Source organism: Poecile atricapillus, chromosome Z (assembly GCF_030490865.1).
Source record: "Poecile atricapillus isolate bPoeAtr1 chromosome Z, bPoeAtr1.hap1, whole genome shotgun sequence".
In the NCBI taxonomy this organism is placed as follows: Eukaryota; Metazoa; Chordata; class Aves; order Passeriformes; family Paridae; genus Poecile; species Poecile atricapillus.
This window is the reverse complement of record NC_081289.1, coordinates 24,827,338-24,853,181: the sequence shown is the minus strand read 5'-3', so window position 1 is coordinate 24,853,181 and position 25,844 is coordinate 24,827,338. Positions and strand designations below refer to the sequence as shown.

Sequence of the window (25,844 nt, the reverse complement as noted above, 5' to 3'; positions counted from 1 at the left end):
TGAGCTGAAGAAAGACAAAAGTGAACAGTCATGACTTCTGCTCCGGACCAAAAGAAACCAATAAAACCCCACAAACTCTAATTTGTATCATTATACCATCCAGTATAACCCTAAAGTGTTTGTGGAAGAATACTATTTTCCAGATGGAGAACTAGGGACAGAGAGAAGTAGGGACATGCCCAGTGTGGCCAAGATGGGTAAAGGTGCCAAGGACCAATGGGTTGCCTGCCCTACTACTGCAAGCTGATTCTGTATGGTGTGCAGAACTCCTGTGTCTCACTGCCATCACTTAGATACCTAAATATGAATGCAGAAACATAACTTAAGGTGCATAATTAGCTTAATAACTTAAGATAGCTCCGTTTAGGTTCTATCTGTAAAAGTACAGCTGTTCCCAAGCAACCAGCTAAACAGAGCATTTGCACTGCTTGTTTGCTTGTTTTTTGTATCAGAGTGTGCCTGTGTTCAGTAATTTTCCAGTGAACCTAAACAGAGAAAGACCAAGTTGTTTGGGTAATGAAGAATCCTGTTTCATTGGGATATCTCGTTGTTTCTCTGTGCAGTCATTTTACTTCATAGGCATATATAGCATAAAAGCAGAGCTTCTTCTTTCCCAGCAGAGCTGAATTCGGCTTTGATAAGGATTTTGAATCTGAGTCTTTGTCCTGAAACAAGCAGCAAAGTTCTTTTTGGTGTGAAAATGTTCCCAAACAGTTTCATCAAGGCAGGAAGCTGCGTACAGGTAGTTGCTAGTGTGAAAATCTGTTTTGATTACCAAGTAAGACTCCAAACTGAGAAGATAAACACTTTTTATGTTGCTCTGCTGCTGGCTTACTGAGTGGCCCCCTGCAAGTAAATTTTACTATGGGTACAGAACAGGGGAAATAGGGCCAAGCAAAAGGCCTGAGATTCTGGGTCACGGTACCTGGAAGGAACTAGGAAATTGTGTAGCAAAAGGCAATGCTTCCATGGTATATTGTCCTGAAAGCAAGGGCATAATATTTCATGCATGTGACTGTTTGGTAACAAAACTTGGCTTACTTGTGAAAGTGATAATGTATTAGCATATTTTGCTTTTGCAGCCAGCAATTTAAAGCCAGCTTTAAATCTATGCAAAGGAATTTAGTATTAGACCAGGCTTAAGGCATACTGGCAAGTATGGTTACACAACTGTTATTGAATTTGAGACTTGATAGTCCACTTGTTGCCACCACTGGAATATTTTGCCATCATGGTGAGCAGTGCAGCAGCAGTGTGCCTGTACTTGCAGTGGGAACCTGCACTGCATCTGTCATTGATACTCTGCCAGCAGGTGAAGGGGTGGTGTTGATGGGCTGCGATTCACAGAGTTGTTCATAGGGCTTCTACAGTGGTTAGAGGTGTTAAAAGTTCAGCAAGTGCATCGGGGCTCCAAGACAGAGGAAGCATATAGATTTATTTAAATAAAAATGCCTGTGATTGCTAGCTGAACAGCTAAGATCTTTCCTGAAAGGAATGTTTTGTGGAAGCCAGCCCAGATCACATTATTAACTTTATACCTCATTCCTCCCCCATTAGAGAGATGGAGGGGGAAAAGACAGATAGGTTTCTAGATATGACTGGAAATATGTACCAACTCATCCCCATACTTCTTTAAGCCCTATTCTCTTGTTGCTTTTATCTTGATGATTTGCAGTTCTTGCCAATTATCCAGATTATACTGAAATCATTTCTCTGTGAAGGCTTTCACCTGAAAAGCAGCATAAAGAGGGCAAGAAATGCTAAAATAACAGTGAGGAGAAAGTGTGAGATGAATAGAATGATTTGGTTTTATGAACTATAGTTGCATAATGCAGTTAATGAGGAAATTCAGACACTGTTGCTTTTTAGCAGATACCTAGCAGACAAAACAGAAGGGTTTTTTGAGAATTCAGAGCTATAAATTGACTTGCCTGAGATGACAGTCTGGGCTGGTGGCTTTAGAGAGGGCTTGGATCTGCAGTGTTCCCAGTGAAAGTAGGGAGGAGCTGTCAGCAAGGCTCCTGCAGGGAATGTCAGGTCGCATGGTGCTCATGGCAAATATGCATATAAGGTAGTTGGCATCCCCAAAGCAGTGCCTCTGCCTGCTGTGGATCAGCTGATGTTTTGCGATTCCCTCCAATACAGCAACCTGGACCTAGAGCTTGACGTTAGGAAAAGGCAGTTGGCCTCCATCTACACCAAGGGGGATTGAGGCAAAGCAGAAATTGGAAAGAGCTGTGCATGTGAAGCTGGGGCGCATGCAAGAGACCATTCCCCCTACCCACGCTGCCCGTTCCTTCTCTTGGTGTAGATTTTGGCATTCACTGCAGTCTTTGTTGTTTCAGGTTGGAAGTTGAGTCCTGTGGTTGGAGCGGTGTACGGCCCTGAGTTATATGCAGGTAGAGCTTAAGTAGACACTTCCACTTCTGCCATTTAACTGCAATGGTGTTTGTTTATGTTCTTAATCTGCTGTTTCTTTATAACCTTTTTACAGTTTTGTTTTTGTTTTTTGTTTTTTATTCTTTTTAAAATTGAATTAGCGTCCAGCTTTCAAGCAGATGTCTCGCTGGGCAATGACGCCGCAGTGCCCCTGTCAGGAAGGGGGGGTATTAACACTTACATTCCTTTAATCAGTAAGTAGCCCCCAATGGCCCCTGTATTGTTACTGTGTTTGAGTTAATGATGACCTGTTACCCTTCTTCCCTCCAGTCTGTATAATATATACTTGAAAGGATGGGTCTCGCTGGGAATGAATTTACCATGAGCCAAAGTATAGTGTGCAGTTGCTGTATCTTGTTCATCTGCAGTGTCTTGCTGTACTGCTGAATGGATCCTTCTGAACGACAAGGAGGCTGCAGAACAAGGGGAGGGTGTGTGAGGAATAGGCTTGCTCTCCTTGCTCTCCTCTTCATTTTGAAATTGAAACCAAACGGACAAATCCCTAAAGTACATATTATACAAGCTGCTAAACCACGGGTCTGCAGGGCCCCTATGGCATGCACCTGGATGCACGCTGGGTTGGGTTTGTGCCCTGGGACTTGTTCCCTCTCAGTATCTGTTCATGATGTGTTTGCAGATGCCTCTGAGGTTTTACAAAGTTTCATCCCGAGCGATTTACTTCAGTTTAAAGCATAATAATAGAGGCATCTCTGTATGTGGTGCCAGTTATTGGTCACACTTATTAAATGAAGGTGGGCTCTCAGTAAACTGGCACTTTATGGGAAATTGCTGCTGCTGTTATATGGGCTATCTTGTCTTTCAGGCTTTAAAATGAACATACAGAGGATTGGGTGGCAAAGAGTGGGAGGGGAAAGGAGGGAAGAGACTGATGTAAGTTGGTTGACTTTAAGGGCCTCTTGACAAATTATTTTAAAGAGCCTCTGAAGTTTTGGAAGAACTGCGTGCTGTATTGATAGTAACTCCCCGCGCTTCTCAGACTCTAACCAGACTGCATGGCGGTGTCAAAAGGTGGGGGGATTTGATCCCTATTTGGGGTGGGTAAGGCATGCCAAAACATTAACCTCTTGCATGCCAAACCTCTCTGCAACCCTTCTCCCCCCAAAGGCCATGGTGTAGCAGGAAGTATGTATGGGATGCTTGCTGGGTTATAAGCATGTCCCTCTGCAGGACTGATGCCAAATGTCCCACCGCTGTGGAGCTGTTGTGTCACTTTGTTTGAAGCAGGTGCTTGTTGGGTCAGAGCTTGTATCCTTTTCACCTTCCACCTTGTCTGTCTTTACAGTTCCAGGCTTCCCCTATCCAACTGCAGCCACCACAGCCGCCGCATTTCGGGGCGCCCATCTGAGGGGCCGAGGAAGGACAGTGTATGGGGCAGTGCGGGCAGTACCTCCCACGGCCATCCCAGCCTACCCAGGGTAAGCACTGGTCACAGGAGCAGAGTGCTCTGCACAACCGTGTCAAATAGCTAATCAGTTAACCAAAAAACCCTAAAATTGTCTGGATGGTGAGAGTCAAGATCTTGCTAGTGCCAGAGCATTCTGCACATGATGGCATCCAGTGGGGGCAAATCTAAATTTTTCTGTGTTAAGTTCTTGACTGAAACAATTTTCAGTACTTGCAACAGCTTAAAGTGCTGATGGGTTCCTTCTCAGAATTTCTCAATTTGTCTGTATATGGTATTTTTCATCCATTGACCCAATATGTTACAGTGTTGCTGAGAAGGACACAAAGAGAAGATCTAAAATTCCTGAAAAGGTTCTGCTCTTTGCACTCTATTTGTTTTTCCATATTCAGGAATGAGGAATATTATCCATTACCTTCATGCCTCACCATCTGGCAGTAGGACACAGAAGAGCCAGTTACCCACAATGGATTTGCTTTCTTTGTTGGAGACGGTTTAAAAAGGTTTAAAACAAAGATTAATCAAGTCCATTAATTTAAAGCTGGGAGCATTTGGGATGTAGAGAGAATGATAATGCAATGAAGCAATGGCAAGTTTGTGGCCTTAGCGTTCTTTGCCCTCAGATTTTCACCAGTAATGCAGTACAGAAAATGCTGTTACAAAGGAGTATTCCACTGTTTAAAAGTAGAGAGAACTAGGTCTATATGTGAGTTTTGTTTTGGGCTTTTGTTGGTTTGTTTAAATGTGATGGAATGACAGATAAATCAGCAAATCCCTTCCAAACTGTCTTTTTTTTTGGTTGTTTTGTTTCTGATTTTGAGGATGCTTTAATCATATTGTCTCTGGAGTTTTATTTGCCATATTTTCCAGGCAATGTTCTCAGAAAGAACAGGAGTAGAAACGAATCCTCCAACACAGATGTGGACTGACCCTTCTTTTTCTATACACTAGGCCCAAAAGGGAAGAAAAAAAATCATAAATATTTTATTAAAAAGGAAGTGGAATCCATACACATCAGTGGAGGGAGCTGGCCTGATATATGCTGGATAAGCTCACAATACCTTCTGTAGCAGATGAAATGATGAGAGCTACTGTGACCCTTTTAGAGTCTAGTCTGATATTGAAAGTGGGACTCCAGGAAGCAAGATGCAGTGGTCATGTATCTGTCTAGCTTTCCTCTTTGGCAATTTTGGCAATGTTTGTATTTAATTCACCAGAAGACTTTAAATGAAACCTCATCTAAACATTGGTCTTCTGAACAGTGTTTCTTCTGGGATTTCAAATCCACTTTTTTGCCACCACTCCTAGTTTACATTCTTTATCCTCTAACCATAGCCTCTGACCTGCAACTTGCCTGTCTATTGCTCTAAAAATGGCCCAGTCCTGTTTTACTGGGGAGTGCTCCACAGTGAAACAAAGCAGCGAAGCTCAGCTAAGTGCTGCTATCTAGCAGAATATGAAATATTTGCACCGTGGGGGGAAGTGTGCTATTCATCCCTGGGAGTAACAGCTAGAGCATTCCTAGCCAGAGGCTGTCAGGAGTGGGGCACTGGGAGAGCCTTGTCCTTGATGTAAATCCAGCCTGAGTCCCATGTAAAAGGTTTATTTTCATTTGAAATATGGGCCAGGCTCCAATGATTAGCCCTTCCAAATACCATCTCATGTCTGTGTTTATTGGTATTACACTGAATTTTTCTGACCCTGCTGATTGATCCCATGTCTTCATGGACAGCATACTACCTACTAAACATTTACAGTGCACTAGTAAGCTAGACAGATTCACAGAGGCCCAGAACTGTCCCTAGTCCAAAGCACTGGGATGTAATTAACTACTGCTGTGGTTCTTGTCATCATAGTCTGAATCTCTACAAGATACTTTGTAGAATGGATTTGATTCCTAGTGGAATAATACAACATGTGCTATTCAATTCCATGTTGCAGTAACCTGTAGGACAGCCACCACTCCATGTGGGCACTGTTGACCTCCAAGGGGTCAGGGATGAGCACATGTTCCTGACACCTTGCCCTCCATCGGTTACTTTCTTCCTGGCCAGTGGAAAGACGACACCATAAGATCAGTCAGCAACATGAATGACCAAGACATAGTGAGTAAATGTGGAAGAAGGCAGTAAAGTAAGCTGCAGGTTAACTCAAACCTGATAGAAGGAATTGGTTTTCACAAACCTCAGTGTTGTTTAAGTTACAAACTTTATGGTATCACAGCATTTGAGAGCTTAGCAGAAATAAAAAAATACAGATGTAGATTAATAAAAGCTCGTTGGTATTGCCATACTGGATCAGACCCGAGCGCCATCCAGGTTAGAGTAAGTTTTGACAGTGTCAAGTACTAAACCAGAGGAAGGTGCAAGAAATCATAATTCTCAATAGTTTTAATATTTATTTCGACAACTCAGGATTTGCTAATGCTTATGTGGAATGCCCATACTTATGTATGGCCATGGTTGTTTATCCAGAGAATGTTTTTGATATCTCAGAAAGCAATTTTTTAGACTGTTGGAGGTGATGTTAGATAGTCACCTATACCTGACTTTGAATACTAATGCAACTTTCAGTTTTATCTGAGGTGCCACTTGGTAGAAATAAGGAGACATTATAAACTCTGATATATAACATGAGTAAAAACTGTACTGGAATATTGTCCTGATTTATAGCAGCCATGCTTTTTAAATGTGAATGATAACAAATAACACTTCAGACCAAAAGCTGTAAGAATCTAAACAGTCTGAAAAAAACCTACTGTAAAACTCTCAAAGCTAAATAAGCTTGATAAATATTATTTCTCAAACTATAGGTTAGTCATTGACATGTTCATGGTCGTTAGGTACCTGTGTGAGGAGTAGACTTGCCATAGTAAAGAACAATTCAGTCTAGTAGTCTAAATATATACGAGATTCACTGATTGAAGCCAAAGTAGATGGCAGACTAGATACAGGGCAGCAAATAGCTTTGAGGGTTTGAAGTGGTTTTTTGTTCCTTTTACAACACAGTCAGCTGTTGGTACACCTAAATGATATGCTGGCTTCTTTAGAAAAACAGCCTATTTCTTTGTCCCTTGGATGTGTATTAGCTCAGCTAGTAGGCTTTTTACAGATTGCACCAAGATTTGACTGGCTGCCAGACTGTTTTTTACATCTGGTCAAGCTGCATAACCAGAATGTGGCTCTCAGATGAAGGAATTCTCTCAGTTTTTGCTAGCATTAAGAATCACAAATACGGATATTTTACCATATCAATAAACTTTGCTAAATTTCAGCCCTGGAAGTTGATGTCAGTCAAATCCTAACTAAAAGAGAGATGGAGGATTCACATGTGTTCAGGTGTTTGGATCCAGGAAGCCTTACTCTTACCTGTTATTAGTGTTCCTTGCAGTTTTCTCTGGAGAGCTGATGCTAGCATCTCTTGCTGACAGAAATAGTGGCCTGATCCAATGTGGTAATGCTTATGTTCATCCAAGTGATTGTGTTTGGAATAACTGTTAAAACTGCTAACCTGTTCATAAACCAAGTCACTTCCTCTGTCGTGCGTTTGCCTTTCCTGCAGGAGCAGGTGGAGTATCACTGCTAAAACACTCCTGGTCCTAGATAGAGAACCCAGCAATGTAAGTCACTGCCCCAGGAGCCAAACTCTTTGTTATGTGGTTGTAAAAAATTAGCTTCAACAAACATGATCTTATGGCCTGCTTCTCCCTGCTGAAGTGGCTCCCCTCTTCCTCTAACAAGGGTCTCTATCTTCATACCTGCTCCCAGCGCTCTTGGAGACTACAGTAACTTTGTCCATTGGGAATGGAGTGTACTTCTGGGGAAGGCAGCAAGACTAAATTATTCAAGCAGTAGCTAACACTGCAAGATTTTTCTTTTTATTTTTTTTTTATTTTTTTAGTAATAGCATGCAGAATTTTGGCAAGATCTGCTGGGCTTTTTTTGTGTGTGTGTGCCTTACAATAGGTGGGTGTCTGAGGGTGGCAGGCTCTTGGCAGCATTTCACATTCCATCTGATGGGTAAAAAATGGTAGTCAAAAGAATAGCTAGTGTTCCATACCTTCTTTTTCCTTTATGCTATGGGTAAGTCATGCACATCAGATCCATGAGCATCACAGATGGTGGGGTTAATGCTTTTTAAAGCCTTGAGCAAGTTTGTGTGGAGCTCTTCAGAGGACAAAGCTGGAGGAAATTCCTCAGTATGTGAAGCACATGCTGAACTCAAATGGGTGGGGGGCATCCCCTCTCTTCCTTCCTCGTCCTTCCCCAACCCCTGTCCCCAGAGTGAGCTGTGTAGTTGTTAGCTAGTGAATGCTCTGGTAAGAGCACCTGTTTGAAAACCCCAGGCTCTGTTTAACAGTTCTTGTGCTTGAAGTTCTGAGAGAAACAAAACTATGGCTTAAAGCAGAAAAAGCACCATCCCATGGAAACCCTTCCAGTTGCTCCTCTCTGCTATGGAATAAGTCATTACTACCAGGGACTCCCACTGCACCTTTCAATTTTCGGATCTTGGACCAGTCACCTAACCTTTTTAGCTCATTATCTCTGCTTGTGAAAGCAATGCATTGTGGGTATTTTTGGTTTTTTCTTTTCAATTACATTTCTCTGTGTTTACTTTGATCAGAATTGATTGACTTGTTTTCCTGAGGTGTTGCATCGGTTCTTTAAGATGCTGAATAATAATACTTTGCATGCTTGTGTGATCAGCCAAATCTTATCGCATGTCTAATGTGCAGGGTAAAAGCAGGTGATGTATGGATGTCAGAAACAAAATTCATGCAGCCTTGTGAAGCCTGAGAAATGTAATCAGGCACAAGTCTCTGAACCACACTTCCTGACATAGGTGACTCCAGCCCCTGTGGGATGCCTTCTGTTAGGGGCTCCTCAATTCCACAAGCCCACTTCACGAAGCCAACGTTTCCATGTGTTTTAGGGGGTAACTAAAATCATTCCAGGAGAATAATCACAGTGGAGGTTTCTAAACCCTCGTGTCTCTCTTCAGGACGTCAGATCTTTTTGAGACAATATTTACTGTACGAGATGGTGGTTCCCCTCCCTCTCTCCTTCGCATACTGTCTCCCCCTCTGCCCACCCCTTCCCCCTTTGCATGCCATGGAAGATGACTTGGAGCCGTGCGTGCGCACACACGTTCTCTCGCTGATTTGCTCCTGCCAAAAGCCCAGGTTGTGGATTCATACATCACCTGCCTGTGTAAAACGCATGTGCATGCTGCCGTCCTCAATAACCGGAATGTGTTTTCTGTTCTTTTGTTTTTTGTTTGTTTGTTTTTTTTGTTTTGTTTTTTTGTTTTTGTGTGGATTTTCTGCAGTGTGGTTTACCAGGACGGATTTTACGGTGCTGACCTATATGTAAGTACACACACCGGAGCCTTCTTGTCCCCAACCCCTGACAAGCCAGCCTTTTTTTTGTTTCCTTTTCTTTTTCTTTTGGTTTGTTCGTTTGGTTTGGTTTGGTTTTTTAAATATCATTTACTTTAATTTTCTTCTTCCTTGTGGATATATATATTTATATATTTAGGAATGCAAGCATGCTTCTCTGTCACTGCGCTTGCCCCTGGGTGCAAAACCTAAGCCTTTGGGTTTCCTGATCATTGCCAGGGTCAGTTTATTGGGTGTCCTGTCCCCCACATGCACACTGCTACTAATCAACCTGAGAGATGATTAGCAAATTAAAATTTCTCTCAACACTTCTCTCATTTACATAATTTGGATATAAAAATAACAGGACTGGTTTAGCCTCAGACCTTCCCTTTCCTTCTCCCCATCTTCCCTCCCCTTTCTCTTCCCTCTTGGGGCCCTTTCAGGTTTGATTTGTGCAGCCCACACTACATTGAACAAGTTGTATGTTTTAAAATGTTCATGTGCCACTGGGATGTGGAGATTATCCCTTTGGGGAAGACACTGGGGCTAATTAAAAATGGAGGCTGAAATGCTAGACTGAAAACTGACATCTCATTTTGCTGGTAGGAATGGCACCTAAATAGGCTAGATTCTCTCACCTCTTCAGGGAATTGTAAAGTACAAATACGTGGAGATGTTCGGTTACGAGAGTCAGCAGCCTTCTCCTGTTTGGGAATTAGCTGTGATCCTACTGGAGACTTTGTCCTGTCATTGTCTTTGTCCTCCCCAGTCAGTCTGTATTGCAAATCTCCAGGGTGTCTGTGTGTACATAGGTGGGTTGTGGATGGAGGTGTTTGAACTGGCCAGTGAGAAAAGTGCTTTCCTCTCCAAGGGAGAGCTGTTGCAGAGCAGGAAAATTGCCTATCAAAATAAAAATGTTCAGGGCCACAACTGCCACTGCAACTCGTGGCCTGCCTGGCTTCATCAGAGTTCCCAGTTGGGGCATTGTAGGTCATAGCTCTCTGGAGCTGGGAAGTTTTGTATAGTTTGGGTAGTGGCACAGTTGTCAGCACGAATTTCACATTCCCGTTCCTTTGAAGGTGCTATTCCTGGCATTTATAAAGAGGACCCTGGGCTTAGACTCAGGATAATGGATGGAACTAGCTTTTGGATTGTGTTGGCTTATATGGAGGATCAAGTTCTGGACAGGTGCTTTTTCCAGCCTAGGTTCAGCAGTTGGAAGATGTGCTGTCTGAGATAGAGAGAACTGCGTGCATTTCTTCACTCTTCCATATACTATCGTGTGTGCAGTCCTTTAAAGATTGATCTGCCTAGTCAAGTGTTTCTTTATAAAGCTGTGTCAAGGACTACAGAAGATTCTGCATTTTCCTGCCTCACTCCTAAAACACTGCCTTTACATACACTGACTTTGGTAATGGCAAGTAACCAAGAAAATGAGTGGTGCTTCGTATCTCTTCCCACAGTGTGGCATATAAAAGGCTGCCATGTTGAAAGGGAAGACCAGGGTTACTCCTTATTTCTTTTGAGAAAGCTCCTTCAGAGCTTTTGTTGGAGAGGAGAGGCTTATTTAACATGTAAGGACAGAAACTTTAGCAGTGATGAACGCCTGTAACCACTTGGTGCTGCAGAGCAGTACCACCATGTAACACAAAGCCAAGCTCCCAGGTCAGGTTATAGAACCATTAGGTGGATTTCTGATGACTTTGCTGTTGGTTGCAGTGGTGTCACTGTCAGAAAGCAGGATGATAGAAGAGAGGACTGCATCTAAGTAGATAGTGGTGCTTTTTCCTATGTTATTGCTGGCCAGAGCCCTCCAATGGAGCTCAGGAAAAAGTTCTTATCCAAACTTGAAATTGCCCTTCCAAACAATTTGCTTGGCACAGGTGGAGTGACTTCAGTGTCCCTGTGTCTCGCTGATTTGTTGTGCTTTTCACTGCAGTGCTTCCATCCCTCTGGTTGCTGTGATAGGTTTATCCAGATTCTGGAAGGTATGGCAGAGGATACTTCAGTTAGGACTGGGGGGAAGTTAAACTGAGGTTCTCTTAAGATTTCTGAGTCCATAGGATTGTAGAAAGAAGCTGAGCTGGCAGGGCATGGTTAATGATAGGCAAGATGAAAGGGAAGTGTCCCAAGTTTGGGCTGCTTTTTCTGCATATATGCTATGCACCGATTTCTCATTTTCCTCCTCCTCCTTTTCCTCACTCCTTTTTTCTTTCCTGGGGCAACCATCCTGCTAGCCATTTCTTCTGTGAAGAAGGCATTCCATCTGTTGTTGGATGCGTCCCACTCTGGCAAGACACCTGAATTGATAAAACAACCTGCCCCAGGATGCAGAGGGCTTCATTTCGGATCATAAGAAAGGTTATCTTTCTTCTACAATGGGGTCAATCTGGGTGGTGGGGGGGAAACCCAAACAAACCCACCGGTGCGAAGACTGCTCCTGCCTGTGAAAAGCGTGCTTGCATCCACTGGAAAGAAAAGGCTGGTGAGCCCCGCTGTGGGCTGTTTGTATGATTGTTTCTTTCCACAGCTGTGTTTTTTTGAACTGCTCTTCCTGTGTTCTGTTATAGAATAGTCTTACAGGAACCAATCATTAGCGCTAAAATACCTCAGGTAGGAGTGCCAGTGTGACCTGCCAACCAATCAGATTGTGGATTGCAGTGGAAAAAACTGAATTATACTAACCATTCCAGCACCACATTAGAGATGGGAACAGAGGCTTTTTTAGAGCAGCGCAGACTCACGTGTGAGCCAAGCCCCCGCTGTAGCAGGGTGGCGTGTGTCCAGATTTCATACCAAGTGGCATTTCACTCAAAATAAAAAAAACAAACAAAAACCAACCAAAAAATGAAAACCAACAAAACTTTAATTCAGTGGAAGGGTTAACAAGGTCATGCTTGTCCCATTACCATGTAGAAGCACCTGCTGCAATGGACACCGTTGTCCTGTCACCTCTTCTAATTCATTCATGCTCATTCCTGGTGCACGTATGCCACCCTTCTAATACAGAAATACCCAGAAGCATTTCTAGCCCTTTCTGCTTCTTAGCTTCTGTTATATGGAAGTATGGGGGTGGAGAAGATACATCTGAGAGATAAAAAATAAAAGATCCTAGAATTGGCCTCACTGCCTAAACCTGGCAAGCACTAAAATGTACCTAACTGGTATCATGAGTTACACATTTCTCCATGGTTATGGACGCACTTGTGTCCTAGGGGCAGAAAGGCTCTTTGGAGTAAAGAGGGCAGTGACGTACTTTGTGTGCCCTTCTAAGGCAGGAAGGGAAAAAGAAAAGGGAGGTTTATACCACACTGGCATAGTAAGCTGTAGTTTTGGATTTCCTCTTGCTCTCGTTGGATTGATCACCTGATACGGACTTGAAGAGTGGAGGAGAAGATGTACTTGAGCTGAACTGCATAAAATGTTAATTTATTTTCATCAACACACTCAGTAATTGGAATGCTGCTTTAGTTGGGATTGCAGCTTCCTGTATATATGTTGTTTTTCCATGTTTGTCTTATTTGAGAAAACATAATACTGAAAAAGCTGCCATCTAATGTTAAAGAAGGAATTTGAAAGAAAATATTGCTTTGTTGATGAGCCAAGGACAATAACATCACAGAAGAGTCATTTTAAATTTGGGCATTTGTTCATACCCAAGCAATACAGCTATTTGACAGCTCAGGTCTGTAGGCTCAAGCACTGCATGGAGGAAGGGATCCAGCATAGCCCCAGCAAGACTGGAAGGCCAGATAGAGAAAAAGAACGTGAATCAAGATAAGCAGCATTTAGCCTGGTGTTCATTTCTCTCACATGCTCCCAAGACAATCCAAAAGCCTGTACCAAAAAGGGCTAATCTTGATTTACACAGTCCTTTTGGTTGTTTTTATTGCCCATTAAAAATGCATAAGCATTCTCACTAGTTCCCATTTCCTTATGGAGGCAGTAATTAAACTGTCCAATTGATAGAAACGTCTCTGACATAACATCTTCGCAAGAAGCTCAGCCACACTTACTACTTTTGAGATGAGACTAGAGATTTTAAAAAACTGAACCTGTATGGGTAACCTGTCCCTGTGGAATCAAATAGATGGAGTGGGAGTTTGCATGGCTGTCCTGAGTTTCAGGCACTATGCCACTCAGTGTTTTTTTCTGTTGCAGTTTGGCTGTGGCACTGAAGGAATGTGTTGAAGCTGGCAAGGGCTGTTTTTCTTTTTTTTTTTTTTTTTCTTTTTTTTTTCTTTTTTCTTTTTTCTTTTTTCTTTTTTTTATAATTATCTCTTTCATTTGGAAACACATTTTTTCGTCTTTGTTGCTGTGGTTGCAGATGCTCTATGCTGTTATAATTTATATTTACTGGAGTACCTGAAGTGGGTGGCACCAGAAATCACTAAGGGTCGTAGGATCCTGCAGCTGAGCTTGCAGATGAGCTCTGCATATCAGTTACAAGTTTTATGTAAACAGGAAGAGCAGGAGAAAATATCTGGTGCATTGGACAAGCTGAACAGGCTTTAGATGCATTTATTGAATTATATAAGTTGATCCTGGGTTATGGAGAACAGGAACATCAGCTGGGTAAGGCAACCTGTACAGTGTCTGCTCTGTATTGTCCCAGAGCTTGATGAAAGGATTTATGAGAAAACAAAGTGTAGTTGCAACAGTTCTTCCTCTTTGCTTCACCCTATTTTGGTGTGTTTGGACCTGCCAATCATGCTAAATACATCCCCGTCTCAGAAATCTCCCAGCTGTCCACACTCATTGCTCCTATGACAAGAATGCACCATGGCCATTATGATCCCCATTTTTGGTTTTATTTGAAGTACACATAAGTAGACTTTGCAGATTGCTTTGAAATGAGCAGCTCTGCCTGTACGTGTGTACCTCTATCCTGAGATTTATTTTTTTTTTTCCTTTTTAAAATACCAGTAGCTTCAATTTTGCATCAGTGCATGGTTAAAAAGCAATACACGTCAGCTATTTCTTAACTTCATTTCTCCAATGAATTATTTCTCCTGTTTTTTTTGTTTTGTTTTCTTTTCTTTTTTGTTTTGTTTTTTTTTTTTTTTTGTTTTGTTTGTTGTGCAGTTGACTGAAGAAATGTTAACATCCCGCTCTAAATCTCTCAGTGGAGTCTCTGTTCCCTTCTCTGATATAACAGATGGGTTATTGCTTGTTATAATTATTAACATTGTGGTGTGGGACAGGGCTAGGGTGGGAGCCATTCTGGGGGGCGAGGGCGGGGTGCTGCGGGAGTCGTTAAGGTTGGAATGTTAACTCCAGTGGTGACTGACTGTTTCCGTAATAGCAGGTTGTTGTGGCTGCACGCTCTAGTACTTGAGGCTGTGTACTTCACTGAGCTTGTGGTAGAGCCTAGGGCGAACTGCTGTCCCAAGAGAATGCTGGGATGGATAGAACTAGCCAATATGAGTCTGAACGTGGTGACTTTGCTGGTTGTTCTAGCTCCAGATGTCAGCATGCTTAGTTTTTAATTTTAATTAATAAATGTTACTCCATTCCCCCTCCCACACCTGATTCCAACCCTTCTTTTCTTCTTCTTTATTTTTGTTTTTTTGGTTTGGTTTGGTTCGGTTCTGTTTCATTTTCCTTTATGAGAGACATGAGTTAAAAGATAATTCTATGATAAGCCTTTTTGGTTTCAAACTGCATCTTGCTGTCATGTTCAGAGTATGTGCCAGGCACGTTTGAAGCAGCTTCTGGTCTGAAATGTGACTGGCAAGTGTGGAAGTGTGGGGCAGAGTGGGCATCAAGGGTGCATGCTGAGGCCAGCTGCCCCTGCAGAGGGTAGTGCCTGGAGAAAATGCCTCCTACACTGTGCCCAAGTGACAGACCAAGGGGTCAGGAAGCTCATAGCCTGAGGGGAATACTACAGTGGCATTCATACAAAGTTTTGTCTTAATTTGGTGAGGTTAATGAAGGTTGGATTTGGATTAAGGCTGCACCTCATTCCTCTTGCCTCTGTCATGTTTTAAATGGTGGTGCAATGATAGCATGGCAAAACCAAGCTAACATCCCCAAAGCATCAATCCAAAATGCAGGATTTGAAACACCTAGGTGAGATTAAAAGACCTAAACTGTAACATGACATTTTTCCAGGCCACGCAGTGATGTTTCACAGGTGGAGATCTGTGTTGCTTTTTCTCCTGTTAAGTAGAAGATTGAAGAGGCTGCAAATCCCTTTTCTCTGGAGTAGAAAAGGGTCTGCAAACATGTTTTGGATAGCACGTTAGCCTTCAGGGCTAATGCAGCCGTACAAAAGAAGCCAATATTAATTTAAAATCATTATTTCTAATTTAAAAGCTACCCAGGTCCAGATTGAGCACTATTTAGCAAAGACACAGTTCTGTAGTGGAGCTGATCTTGTACTCTTAGTTACATGTATGTAAAAGATACATAGGGAAGAAGTAGTTAGAGGTATGTTGAGCTGATTTTGGAGGTGAAGAGCATATAACTCTGCCTTCCAGTCCTTCAGTCCCTAAAATGTCAGTTGGAAGAAAAAAGGAAAGAAAAGAAAAAACAACCAGAAACAATCTGGAATTTTCCGATGTCTTTTTATGGCTCATTGTGTTTCTAGAAAGTCAGAACCATGGTTCATTTACCAAGCCTTCACCCCCAAGTTAAAAAAAAAAAGTGTTCAGAAATACAATAAAAATCTAACCAGGGCTTCAGAGCCCCCTTTGCTGCCTGCTGTGTCACTTTTATCCCTCATCTGAAAGGTGGCTGGCCTTGGTCATCCAGTACTTCAGGCCTTGCTCTGTCCCAATAACTCCTTGTAGTAGTTCCAAGAGGAGATTCACAGGTCTTCTCTGAGTCAGAATTCACATTTTGACAACACAGCTGTTAAGTACATTTTTAGTAACTACCTCTGATCACCTTTGCTACAGGTGTGTAGCATGGGCAGAAATACAGCAGCAGAACAGACTGTTCTGGCATAATTTCCCTTGACCTGTTTCCTTCTTATATGAAGAGGGAGGGGAGAACAGTCTGGTTGGCCTCAATATTGGTTTGCTTGTTGACAGCCCTTAATCCACCAGGGACTGTCTTCTCTGACCATCTTTTCCTGATTGCTTTTCACCTTCTCTGGCTATTGATACTTCTGCACACGTGGACCCAATTAAATTCTAGCCCTTTGGGTTTTCCTGGCTGTAGAAAAGAGAGGGTAAGAAAAACAAAAAGAAAAAGTAGGAATCTCTCTATTTAATATACTTCACAGAAAGTGTCCACCTCTGATTTCCCCTCCTTTAAGAGGAAGGAGCTGTAAAAATTACCTTGCATGCAATATTCTGGGTCTTTCCATTTCCTCCACGCCAAATTGCATTTTCTGTAGGATTGTAACAATGCTCAGACTTCCTTTAGTGCATTCCCTTTGCTAAAGAGGATAATAGAAGGGCCTCCCTGGTCCCTCTGAGAAAAGGAATATACATGAGTTAATGGGTGATGCTTGCAAGAGACATGACATGGGAGCTGATGCAGTTTGAAACACTTCCTCTCCTTGTGATGTGTGTGACTCTTTTTTTTTAGTTTTTTTTTATGCTCTGCACGGGTGGACAGGTATCTGTAAAGTCAGTTCTCTTCTCTCCTGCAGGGTGGATACGCAGCCTACAGATATGCACAGCCTGCTACTGCAACAGCAGCCACAGCCGCTGCAGCCGCTGCAGCAGCTTACAGCGATGGGTATGTAAGGGAGAAGTATCCATGGGGGCTAATTGCTGTGCTCAGGGATTCAAGGAGCATTGATCCATCACAGAACTTCTGCTTCTTTCCCCCGTTTCTTTGTCTTACCTGCACTCGCATGCGCGCACATGCATGCACCACCCAACACGGAAGACTTGAATGCACGGTTTGTCTCTGCTCCTGGACAGTATTGCCCTCAGTGTATGTGAGCTGGCACAAATCCTGGCCTCTTCCCTATCCTTGTGATTCTTCTCTGCACAAAGCAGGCAGTGTGGTTGCAGCCTCAGAGTCAGAGATCTGGCTTTGGGCAGGTTACTTAATCACTGGGTGCGTTTCTCTCCCCATCATAAAGTAAAAACGACTCAGCTCATGCAGTGCTCTAGGATGTTTTAACATGCAGCTCTGAATAGATACAAAGGAATGTCTTCATCAGAGTGCTTGCCTTAAGATTTTTCATTGCCTGTGCAGTGAGGCCATGTTTAAATCCTAGCACATTAAAGTTTATACTCCTCTCATAGTGGAGAATCCCTCACTGCTTTCCATGTAGCAGCTGTTATTGTGCCAGTAGCACCAGTGCCAGCAGTCACTCTCCTCCCTCATTGCATCGCACAGTTACCCAAAGATAAGGGATGCTCTAGCTGACATTTCAAAGGTGCTGACCTCTTTCTTGCGGGTCAGGCTCATGGCCTGTGCCACATTCCTCCTGGCAGGCCGTTCTCCAGCCCATCTCATACAATGCATGGCAGCATGCCCATAGGATCTCTCTGCAGAGGAGCTGCCTGCGTGCCTGCGTGTGCATGGATGCATACATGCGTGTGCAAGGGCATGCTGCTGCTTCCATTACCTGTGGTCAGGCAGCTATTACTCTGCCCCTCCCAAGTGACTTTTTTTTTTCTTCTTATATCTTTTCTCCCTCTCTTCAGTTATGGCAGGGTGTACACAGCAGATCCTTACCATGCCCTTGCCCCTGCCGCTAGCTACGGAGTTGGCGCTGTGGTAAGTGGGATTTTCTTTCTTGTGCTGTTTCTGATTTCCAGCATGGGGAACAGCCACTGGGTATCGTGCAATGAAACCTCACCCAGAAAAACTTTTGTTGAGGGAGGAGGTCCTTAGCAGCAGTGCTGGGTTCCCAGTTGTTCCCCATTCATATCTGTGTGTGCACTAAGAAAGGAACCAGGCTATAGGAGACCAGTTATTACTTGGTCTTGCACATCATGTAGTACAATGAAAAATGAAAATGAAAAGCAAACAGAGCTGCCAGGAGCCAGAACACAGTTGGCAAATCAGTAGAACTGTATCGAGGTGATACATAGAGCAAAAACCAGCAATAGTTAGAGATTCAGGATACCCTTTCTTGCCATTTTCAGTTCTAGGAAGCAAGGGAATAAGTTGTTCTTGTGACATCTTGCATCAAAGCTGCTTCACTCAGTTCCCTCTTGCACTAGTGGAAGGATGCGGTGTCCTGCCTGCCAGCAGTAGTTACGCAAGGGCAGGATGAGGTATGCTGGCATCGGAGGGGAGTGGAGCAGCTTGCTGAAAACACATGCTTGCCCATCTGCTAGCCACCGCAGTATCTGTGTTGTTGCAAAGGCTGGAATACAAATGTGCTCAGAGAAAAAGACACCTAAAAATAGATATCTGCAGTGTAGCACCTCCATTTCAGCCTCAGCTCATCATGTGGATTCTCTTTAGGGTCAATGAGGGAAAAACAGGTAATTCTAGGATACCCAGTCATCATATCTATTTTAGACCTTTACCTTGAGGTGAGGTGAAGAGCATCCTAGAAGTCCTGGTCTCCGCAGTCTATAAAGGCAGCCTGGACAACTGGCTTGAGATTAGGACTGGTGAGTCCCCTCTCTGGTACTGAATTCCCTTCCACCAAGACTTGCCAAACTTCACCTCCAGCTGGCTGGCCATGAGCATGCCCTCCTGAGCCACATCTTTGGTTTTGCAGGCAGAGTTCTCTCTTGCTTCTTAGAGGTGCTGATGGTGGTGGGTCAGTGCCAGGACAGGTCCTTCGAGAAGTGTTTGGGTACTGTCCTGGGTATCTATTCACAGTTCTCCTCCTAACAACCTTTTCTTCTACCATTTCATTTCCACAGGCGAGTTTATACCGAGGTGGCTACAGCCGATTTGCCCCCTACTGAAGTGACGTGAGCCCCCTGCAAGTGGGAGAGCCCCCCCAGTTCATGAGGCCTGGCTATTGCAATATTTACTAGTAGAGGAACTCTATAGCAAGTCGAGGAGGAAAAAAAAAAAAAAACAAAAGAGAAAATACTTTTTTATACCTCACTATGTTCTTTGAATATGTATTTTTTTTTCCTTTAAATTTCTGCCTTTAATTCTTTTGTTCCAAAGATTGTGCTTTTTTCTTTTTTTTGTTTGTTTGGTTTTTGTTTTCTTTTTTGGGTTTTTTTTAACTGTGGTAAAAATAATGCATTTCCGTGTCTGTATGTTGGTGCATAGCTTATCCTACCAATCACGGAAAAGGCGATTAGCGATAAGGAAAGCTGTTAGAAACTGATATCATGCAATTAATCAGGAACACGCAGACAGAGTTACTTCCCTGGGTCTGGTGCTTGGTGCCTGTGAGACAGGAGGACATGAGGGAGAAGTCTCCACCTGCTGTGTTTCTGGTCTGCAGAAGGAAGCACTCTGGCTGTGGCTGGGACCTGAATGCTGGTGGGAAATAGTCATTTACATTTGGAAATGGGGGAAATGCAGAGACTTTCCTTGTTTCTATCACCATCTGACGTGCACAGGTTTGGGACAGTTTCAGCAGTGTCAGAACTTTAGACTTCACAAGAGGAGAGTCCCTCAACCTGCCCAAAGACTTCAGCTGTTACCTGCTCTATAGGGGACAAGACTTGGAAAGGAGTTTTTGACGAGGATGATCTTTTCCCCACACACAGAACTTTTACTCGCTGATTTTTGTCCGCTGCAGGTGGCTGTAACTGTCATAGTTTTCATTTCTCCTTTTGAAGATCTTTCTTGCTGTCCCTTTCCTCCCCTTCGTTCCTCGAGGAGTGGCAGATGCAGTGCAGGATCATGCAGAGAGTACCTCTGTTGTGGACAGCAAGTGACTAAACTTGGGGAGGTGAAGCACCTGCAGCCTTGCAGAGGAAGAAAGCGAGCAGAAGAGTCGAGCATGGCGCACGCTCCGAGGCCCAGTGGGCAAGGGCTCTGCTCCTGTTCATCCTGGGCTGCTTAGGTGCTTCTGCAAGTAATCTGTTTCAAATAATATGAGTGAGGAAAAGCCAATCACACACAAGCTGCTCGAGTTGAGGGACAAGCATGTGGGTTTGTGTGGGGGAAGAAGATCTTTTATATCTAAATGTGATCCTGAAGTAGTTTTGTATCTGGCAGAAGCAGTTTTTGCAAGCAATGAATTCATAGGAACTTCCTATCACAAGCTATTTCAGGCCCTTCCATAGCTGCATTGGAGCCCCTGGGTTTGTTTTTCCCAGCTTCTCACAGAAAGTTGTGCACCTGGTCTGCTGAGTCCATATAGACACTACATATTAGAAGACTTGGAAGGATAGAAACTACTTAGCTGAGGGCTCCACGACTCCCAAGACCGTCTCCCTTCTGCTCTCACAGACAAAGAATTTGCTGTGTTTCAAAGAAAGGACACTTAGATGACTGTGAGCTGTATCCTGATGTGGAGTTGCTGCTCTCCAGACCTCCCTGTTCAGCTGCTGGCTCCCAGAGTGCTCCCAGTAATCCCAGGGGTCAGAGGCAGGCTCTAACCGCATGCTGGAGAGATGCAAGAAGTGTAATTGTACCAGGCTGCCTCGACTCCGTGGATTGGTGCTGGGGTGAGCCACTGCCTTCAGAAGGGCAGCTTAGAGTATGGATTTGTTGGGGGAGCCTCTCCAGCTCCTGTTGAACACCTGCTTTTCCATCCACCACTGATACAGAATAGGAAAATTCCTACATTTAACACTAAGCAATGTCAGCAAGCAGAGGTCCTGCTCCTGGGGAGGTGTCCTGGTCCAACCACACACAGCCACACACTTTTTGCTCTTCCCCAGTGATACATGGAGCCTCTCTGTGCACAGCAGAGTGGAGGTACGTCAAATGGGAAGAATGGGGACACCATTAGTTAAGCTAGAGACCCTGAAGCTATTGATTTTCTGGAGGAATAGCTCGATAAAGGGGACACCAAACTGCCAGCCTGTTGGGCACCTTTTTTTTTTGTTTGTTTGTTTTTTCTGGTTTTATTGTTGTTTTTTTACTTTTTTTTTTTCCAAGCCAAAGTTTGGTTTGTTGCTGTTATGACAATTTTTTTGTTGTTTGTATATAAATATTTTAGCTTGAAGATAAGGAGGGGGGAGAACAGGGCGTTGGGGCTTTCACAAAATCTAGGAAATGAGGGAGACTCGGGATGTTTGGGGGTTTTTACTGCCTGAGTTGGGGTAAAAGAGGGAGGACTTGTGGTAGCGATAGTCATATTCAAGTGGAGTTATTTCCACTGCAGAGCAGCCAGGGGACTTGCAGAGCTGGGATGCAGCATGTTCTCCCCGCTGTGGATGGAGGGCCTGAGCGAGGCCATCCCTTCCATTCCCGCAGGCAGTTCCTCAGGCTGTGAGCCCAGGAGCATCTGCAGAGCCCTGCTGGGGCAGCTGCTCCCCCACTGCCCCTCTCCCACATTCAGTTCAGCTGGTTCTGACTGCGGCTCCCCAAAAGCCGGGTTTTTCCTTCCTGAGTGCCCTCCCCTGCCCTGGCAGTGCCACCTGCAATCCCCCCCTGCCACGTGGCCTCTCTGGGAGTAGGGAGGTAGCCCCATTTCTGCCGCCTGGCAGAGTCTATGCATGGCAGCTTCAGCCCGCCCAAGTATATTAGGAATGTGAGGGGTTTAGTGCAGAAGCACCCAACCTTTGGGGGGCTGTGGTCCCCCGATCTCCGAGTAATACCTGTTCTAAGACCATTCAAGCCTGATTCCTCCTGTATCCGAGCCTGACCTGCTCTAGTCCCTCCCTGCCAGGCTCTTCTGGTGCATTAAGCAGCCAGTGTCTCTGTGGCTCCATAGTTAATGCTGCAAGATCCCCTGAGGGAGCTTGCTGATAGCCTGGCTTCCTGCTCTCAGCACTGAGCTGCAGAGGGGACACCAGGACACTTGCATGGCTGGTGGCCAGAGGTAGCTCACTGGTTCCAGGTGTCCAAAGCACCAGACCTCCCAAAAACTTGCATGGCAAGGTTTCCTGAGTGAGTGTTGTGCTGTGACAGGAGAGCTCTTCAGCCTTTCTTCCCTGTTGGCAAACAGGGAGCTCCAGTTTCACTCTGATCTGTTATTGAGCTGAATAAAGAAGCTTTCAGAGTAGCCAAGGTGTGGCTATATCCATCCTCTGAAGAAGTGAGGACAAAGCCTATATCTCCCTATGCAAAATTAATTACGTTTAATAAATTGAACTGGGCCCTGGCTTATTAGAATGATGGCAGCTAGTGCTTGTCCGTGTGATGGGTCTGCAGTCACAGGTCCCTTGCAAAGCAGGATTTGGCTTTCTGAGGGAAACCGCACAGGCAGCCTGGCAAATAGCTTGCTGTTTGTCACCATCTAGTCTGGTGGCATCTGGGACTCCTTTTGATGCAGAGAAAAAAAATGTATCTTTAAGTGTAGCTGTTTGTACTGTCTTGCAATAGGTTCAGCCAGCACATGATGATGAAATTTTGGTTTGAAGAGTTGGTTTATTTAACATGCTGGTCTGTATTTCCTTGCAGTTACAGTTGCGCTGGTATAATGTAACTTCTACTGGTATAGCATATTCTCTACTGGGAATAAGTTATATTGATGCCCAGCAAGTTAGCAAACTTGTCCTGGTCCCCACGTGTGGGAGGCTGCACTGTTGTAGGTGGGTTAGCTTTTCCAAGAAAAGCTATGACAGGACCTGGAGGCAATGGGAGCTCGGTATGAGCCTAATATAGACAGCTTCTCCTGGGTTAAGCAGTGAGGTGGATCCTGTGTCATGAATTCGGATAGACAAAGCCATGTTTAAAGATAGCTGTGGCTTGGCTGTTCCAGTGCCTGAGAGGGAGCAGACTTGCCCAGCAAGGAGCACTGGCTCTGGAGTCTAAGACCTGTGTTTTGGACAGGGCTCTGCCAGTGACCTCTCAAGGGTCCCTGTGGGGCAGTCGTGTTGCTACTTTAGACTTCGCTTCCCCGTCCCTAAAGTGAAGTTGAAGTTTATCCCCTGTTCTTACCTGTTTTGAGATCCATGGATGTGAAGTGTACAGCAAGAGCTGAGGAGGGTTTTCTGAGTAGCTAGCTCGAGTGCTGGTTGTGGAACGGTTAATGAAGCCATTTCCCTGCCTGAAAAGAGACACTGGCTGCTGGGCTTTCAATTCCAGCACCAGAGCTCCATCAGTGGGGAATACAAAGCAGAGCCTCCCAGTTCTACCCATGGTTTTTCCCCAGCCCATCCCTATCTGTATCTTCCCATCCTAGCCACGAAGATGGAGGCAAGTGGAAAACAGGTTTGGGGAGCACTTAGGAATTTAATAAAGGGAAACCCAAAAGACAGCTCTGGGGAATGCTTTTGCTCAGTCTAGCTCCAAAGGGAAAGCACACAGGCAGCCTGGCAGAGGGCCGGCTGCCTGTGACCCTCCAGCCTGGCAGGGTGGGGGAATGCTGTCCTTGGTGTAGAGGGGTGATTTTTAAAGTGTTTTACCTGTTTGCACTGTTTTAAAATAGGAGGGGGGGGAACCAACCTAGTGAACAAGATGAACATCCAATGTAAACTTCTTTGTGTTTTTATTTTTGACATGCTCTTGGATAATGTCAAACATTTTGTAGTATACACCAGTGAGACTTGATTCTTTGTTGCATAAAACACTATTTTTGGTGATGTTAATGTCTGAAAAGCCCATTCCCTCCATCCCCACCTTACTGATTGCCCTCTCCACACTCCAACCCCAGTAAACTTCTCTTCTACAATGAAAACTCCAGTCAACAAGGCAAGCAGGAGTCTGATAGCCAGAGCGTGAAATGGGGCCCTTTGCAAGCAGGCTGTGGGGTTTCTGCCTGGTATGCTTTGCTCCAGCCAGGACTTGTCAGGAGAGCCCCTGTCCCTCTGCATTGCCTGCAGCAATGGCAGTCTAAACGGGACTTGGGATGGCCAAGTCCCGTCTCTGTTGCCACTGCTGACCCTGGAAGACAGCTTCTTGCTGGGGCTGCCAGTGCTGCCCATGATTGTCCTCCTGGGGCCGTGGGCTGCAGCTGGCCCAGGCTTGTGCAGGAGACTGGCTTCCCGTGCTGCCTCTCGACTCGTGGTAGAGCAGGAACGCATCAGCCAAAAACCTTGCCTGATTTCACCAGGAGATTGCTGGTATATAAAGCCGTCCACCAAGATACTCATTTGGCTGGCAGTCAGAGTCAGCAAAATGCCCATTAATCTTAGGAATGTTTCTTCTTTTTAAAAATTTTTGATGTCCTGAAGTGGGTCAATAAATCTCTTGCCAGATTCCCAGTTCTCTGCTGGTGGAAGGGCTTGTTGCTTCCCTGAGGAGTAAATTTCTTACAGAAATCAGGCCTCCCACATTAATAGTCTCAGTTCTGGTCATGTTTTTCTATTTTTTTTCTGTTCACAGTATTTTGTGTGTGCGAGTGTTGTAGTTTTGGCAGCTCAGTTTGGCTGCATTATCAAGTGACAAAATCATCCTCTTTTACCCCAGGGGATACGATTTGGTTTTGTTTTCTTTCCTTAATTTTTTTTTGTTTGTTTGTTTGGGGGTTTTTGTTAGGCTTTGTTTGGTTTTTGGGTTTTTTTTTGGTTTTTTTTTTTTTTTTTAGTTTTTTTTTTTTTAATATGGTAAATCCTGCTTGTAAATAGCTGGAGCTAAAACCTGGGGCTGATAGCAAATGAGAACCAGGGCTGTAGATCAATATGGAGCTGGTGGAGTATTTTACTGACCTCACAGGCCGATCTCTTTGAGACTTGGAGATTTTCAGTGCGAGGCTGAGATGCCGCAGCACCTCCAATGGCAGCGACAGACTTGCTCCTTCTCGCAGTCTCCCCAGCACCTCCCATTGCCAGGTACCGCCGGGGAGCAGGACGTGTCCGAGTGGGACACGTTCCCTTCCCCTGGATCATTTCCTAGGACGCCCGAGCCGCTTGCCCAGGGTCCCATTTCCCTGCTGACTCTGGAGAAGCAGTATCTGCATCCCAGGGCTTTGTGACAGCCTTTAACTTCCCGCCCTCCCTCGTTAAGTATCATATTGTATAGTAGCTTTCAGACCATACAGTATTCATTGGGTTATTCCTATTATTATCAAGTAGCTGGAATTGTGAAGGTTGGAGTAGTTAGATCTTTAGCTTTTATTCCTTTTTTTTGTATTACTATCCATGTGTATAAATTATTGATCATGTTGCTGGCTTTTATAAACTCTAAGCAAGGGGGGAAACCCTTCCTAACCCTTTGCAAATGGTAATGAAGCACTGTTTTTAAATAAAAGAGAGAAACACCAGTCTGCTGTCTCCTCTGTGTTGTCTGTTTTTCAGCACATCTGGAAGAATTTCGCTGGTGCATCGCCCTGGCAGGTAAAATGCAAAGAAGGGAAGCTGGTATGAGCTGGGAGATTGGATCTTCTTAACAGTGATAAAAAGTGAAGCCTTGGCAAGTCACACTGGCAAAATCTCAGCCCCATCTGTTCCTATACCAGCCTCTCAGAAAATCCACGCCTTTACCTGCCATTCTATCCCACTGCTGCTTATTGGCAGAAAAGGGCCAATTGTTTGGTATTTGATAAGAAGCTCTTTTTTTTCCTTTTCCTTTTTTTTTATTTTTTTTTTAAGCCTAGTTGGTGTTTGAGTCTGTGGAAGGAGAGAACCATTTCAAATTACGGTATCAGCATCTCCTTTAGCGCCTGTGTAGCCAACCTTGCTCCCTCTGTGATAGCACAGGATTAATAGT

At 44.3% G+C, this 25,844-nt stretch overlaps 1 protein-coding gene across 23 annotated transcripts in view; it reads left to right on the top strand.

Moving 5' to 3' along the window:
- LOC131573783 (RNA binding protein fox-1 homolog 2) overlaps positions 1 to 25,398 on the top strand; it is a 171,194-nt gene extending 145,796 nt beyond the window's left edge. For 6 of the 23 annotated variants that reach the window (XM_058828028.1, XM_058828026.1, XM_058828024.1 and 3 more), the window contains 7 exons: positions 2,346 to 2,399; positions 2,541 to 2,633; positions 3,743 to 3,875; positions 11,813 to 11,855; positions 16,846 to 16,934; positions 17,858 to 17,930; positions 19,037 to 25,398. In XM_058828028.1, coding sequence (XP_058684011.1) covers positions 2,346 to 2,399; positions 2,541 to 2,633; positions 3,743 to 3,875; positions 11,813 to 11,855; positions 16,846 to 16,934; positions 17,858 to 17,930; positions 19,037 to 19,081 — 530 coding nt within the window. In that variant the 3' untranslated portion in view covers positions 19,082 to 25,398. Of the gene's footprint in view, positions 1 to 2,345; positions 2,400 to 2,540; positions 2,634 to 3,262; positions 3,331 to 3,742; positions 3,876 to 5,803; positions 5,968 to 7,423; positions 7,482 to 7,602; positions 7,881 to 9,190; positions 9,231 to 11,479; positions 11,604 to 11,812; positions 11,856 to 16,845; positions 16,938 to 17,857; positions 17,931 to 19,036 lie in introns of those variants that run through there. The other 17 variants (XM_058828036.1, XM_058828027.1, XM_058828025.1 and 14 more) reach the window with 15 other exon arrangements.
- Positions 25,399 to 25,844: the final 446 nt, after the last annotated feature.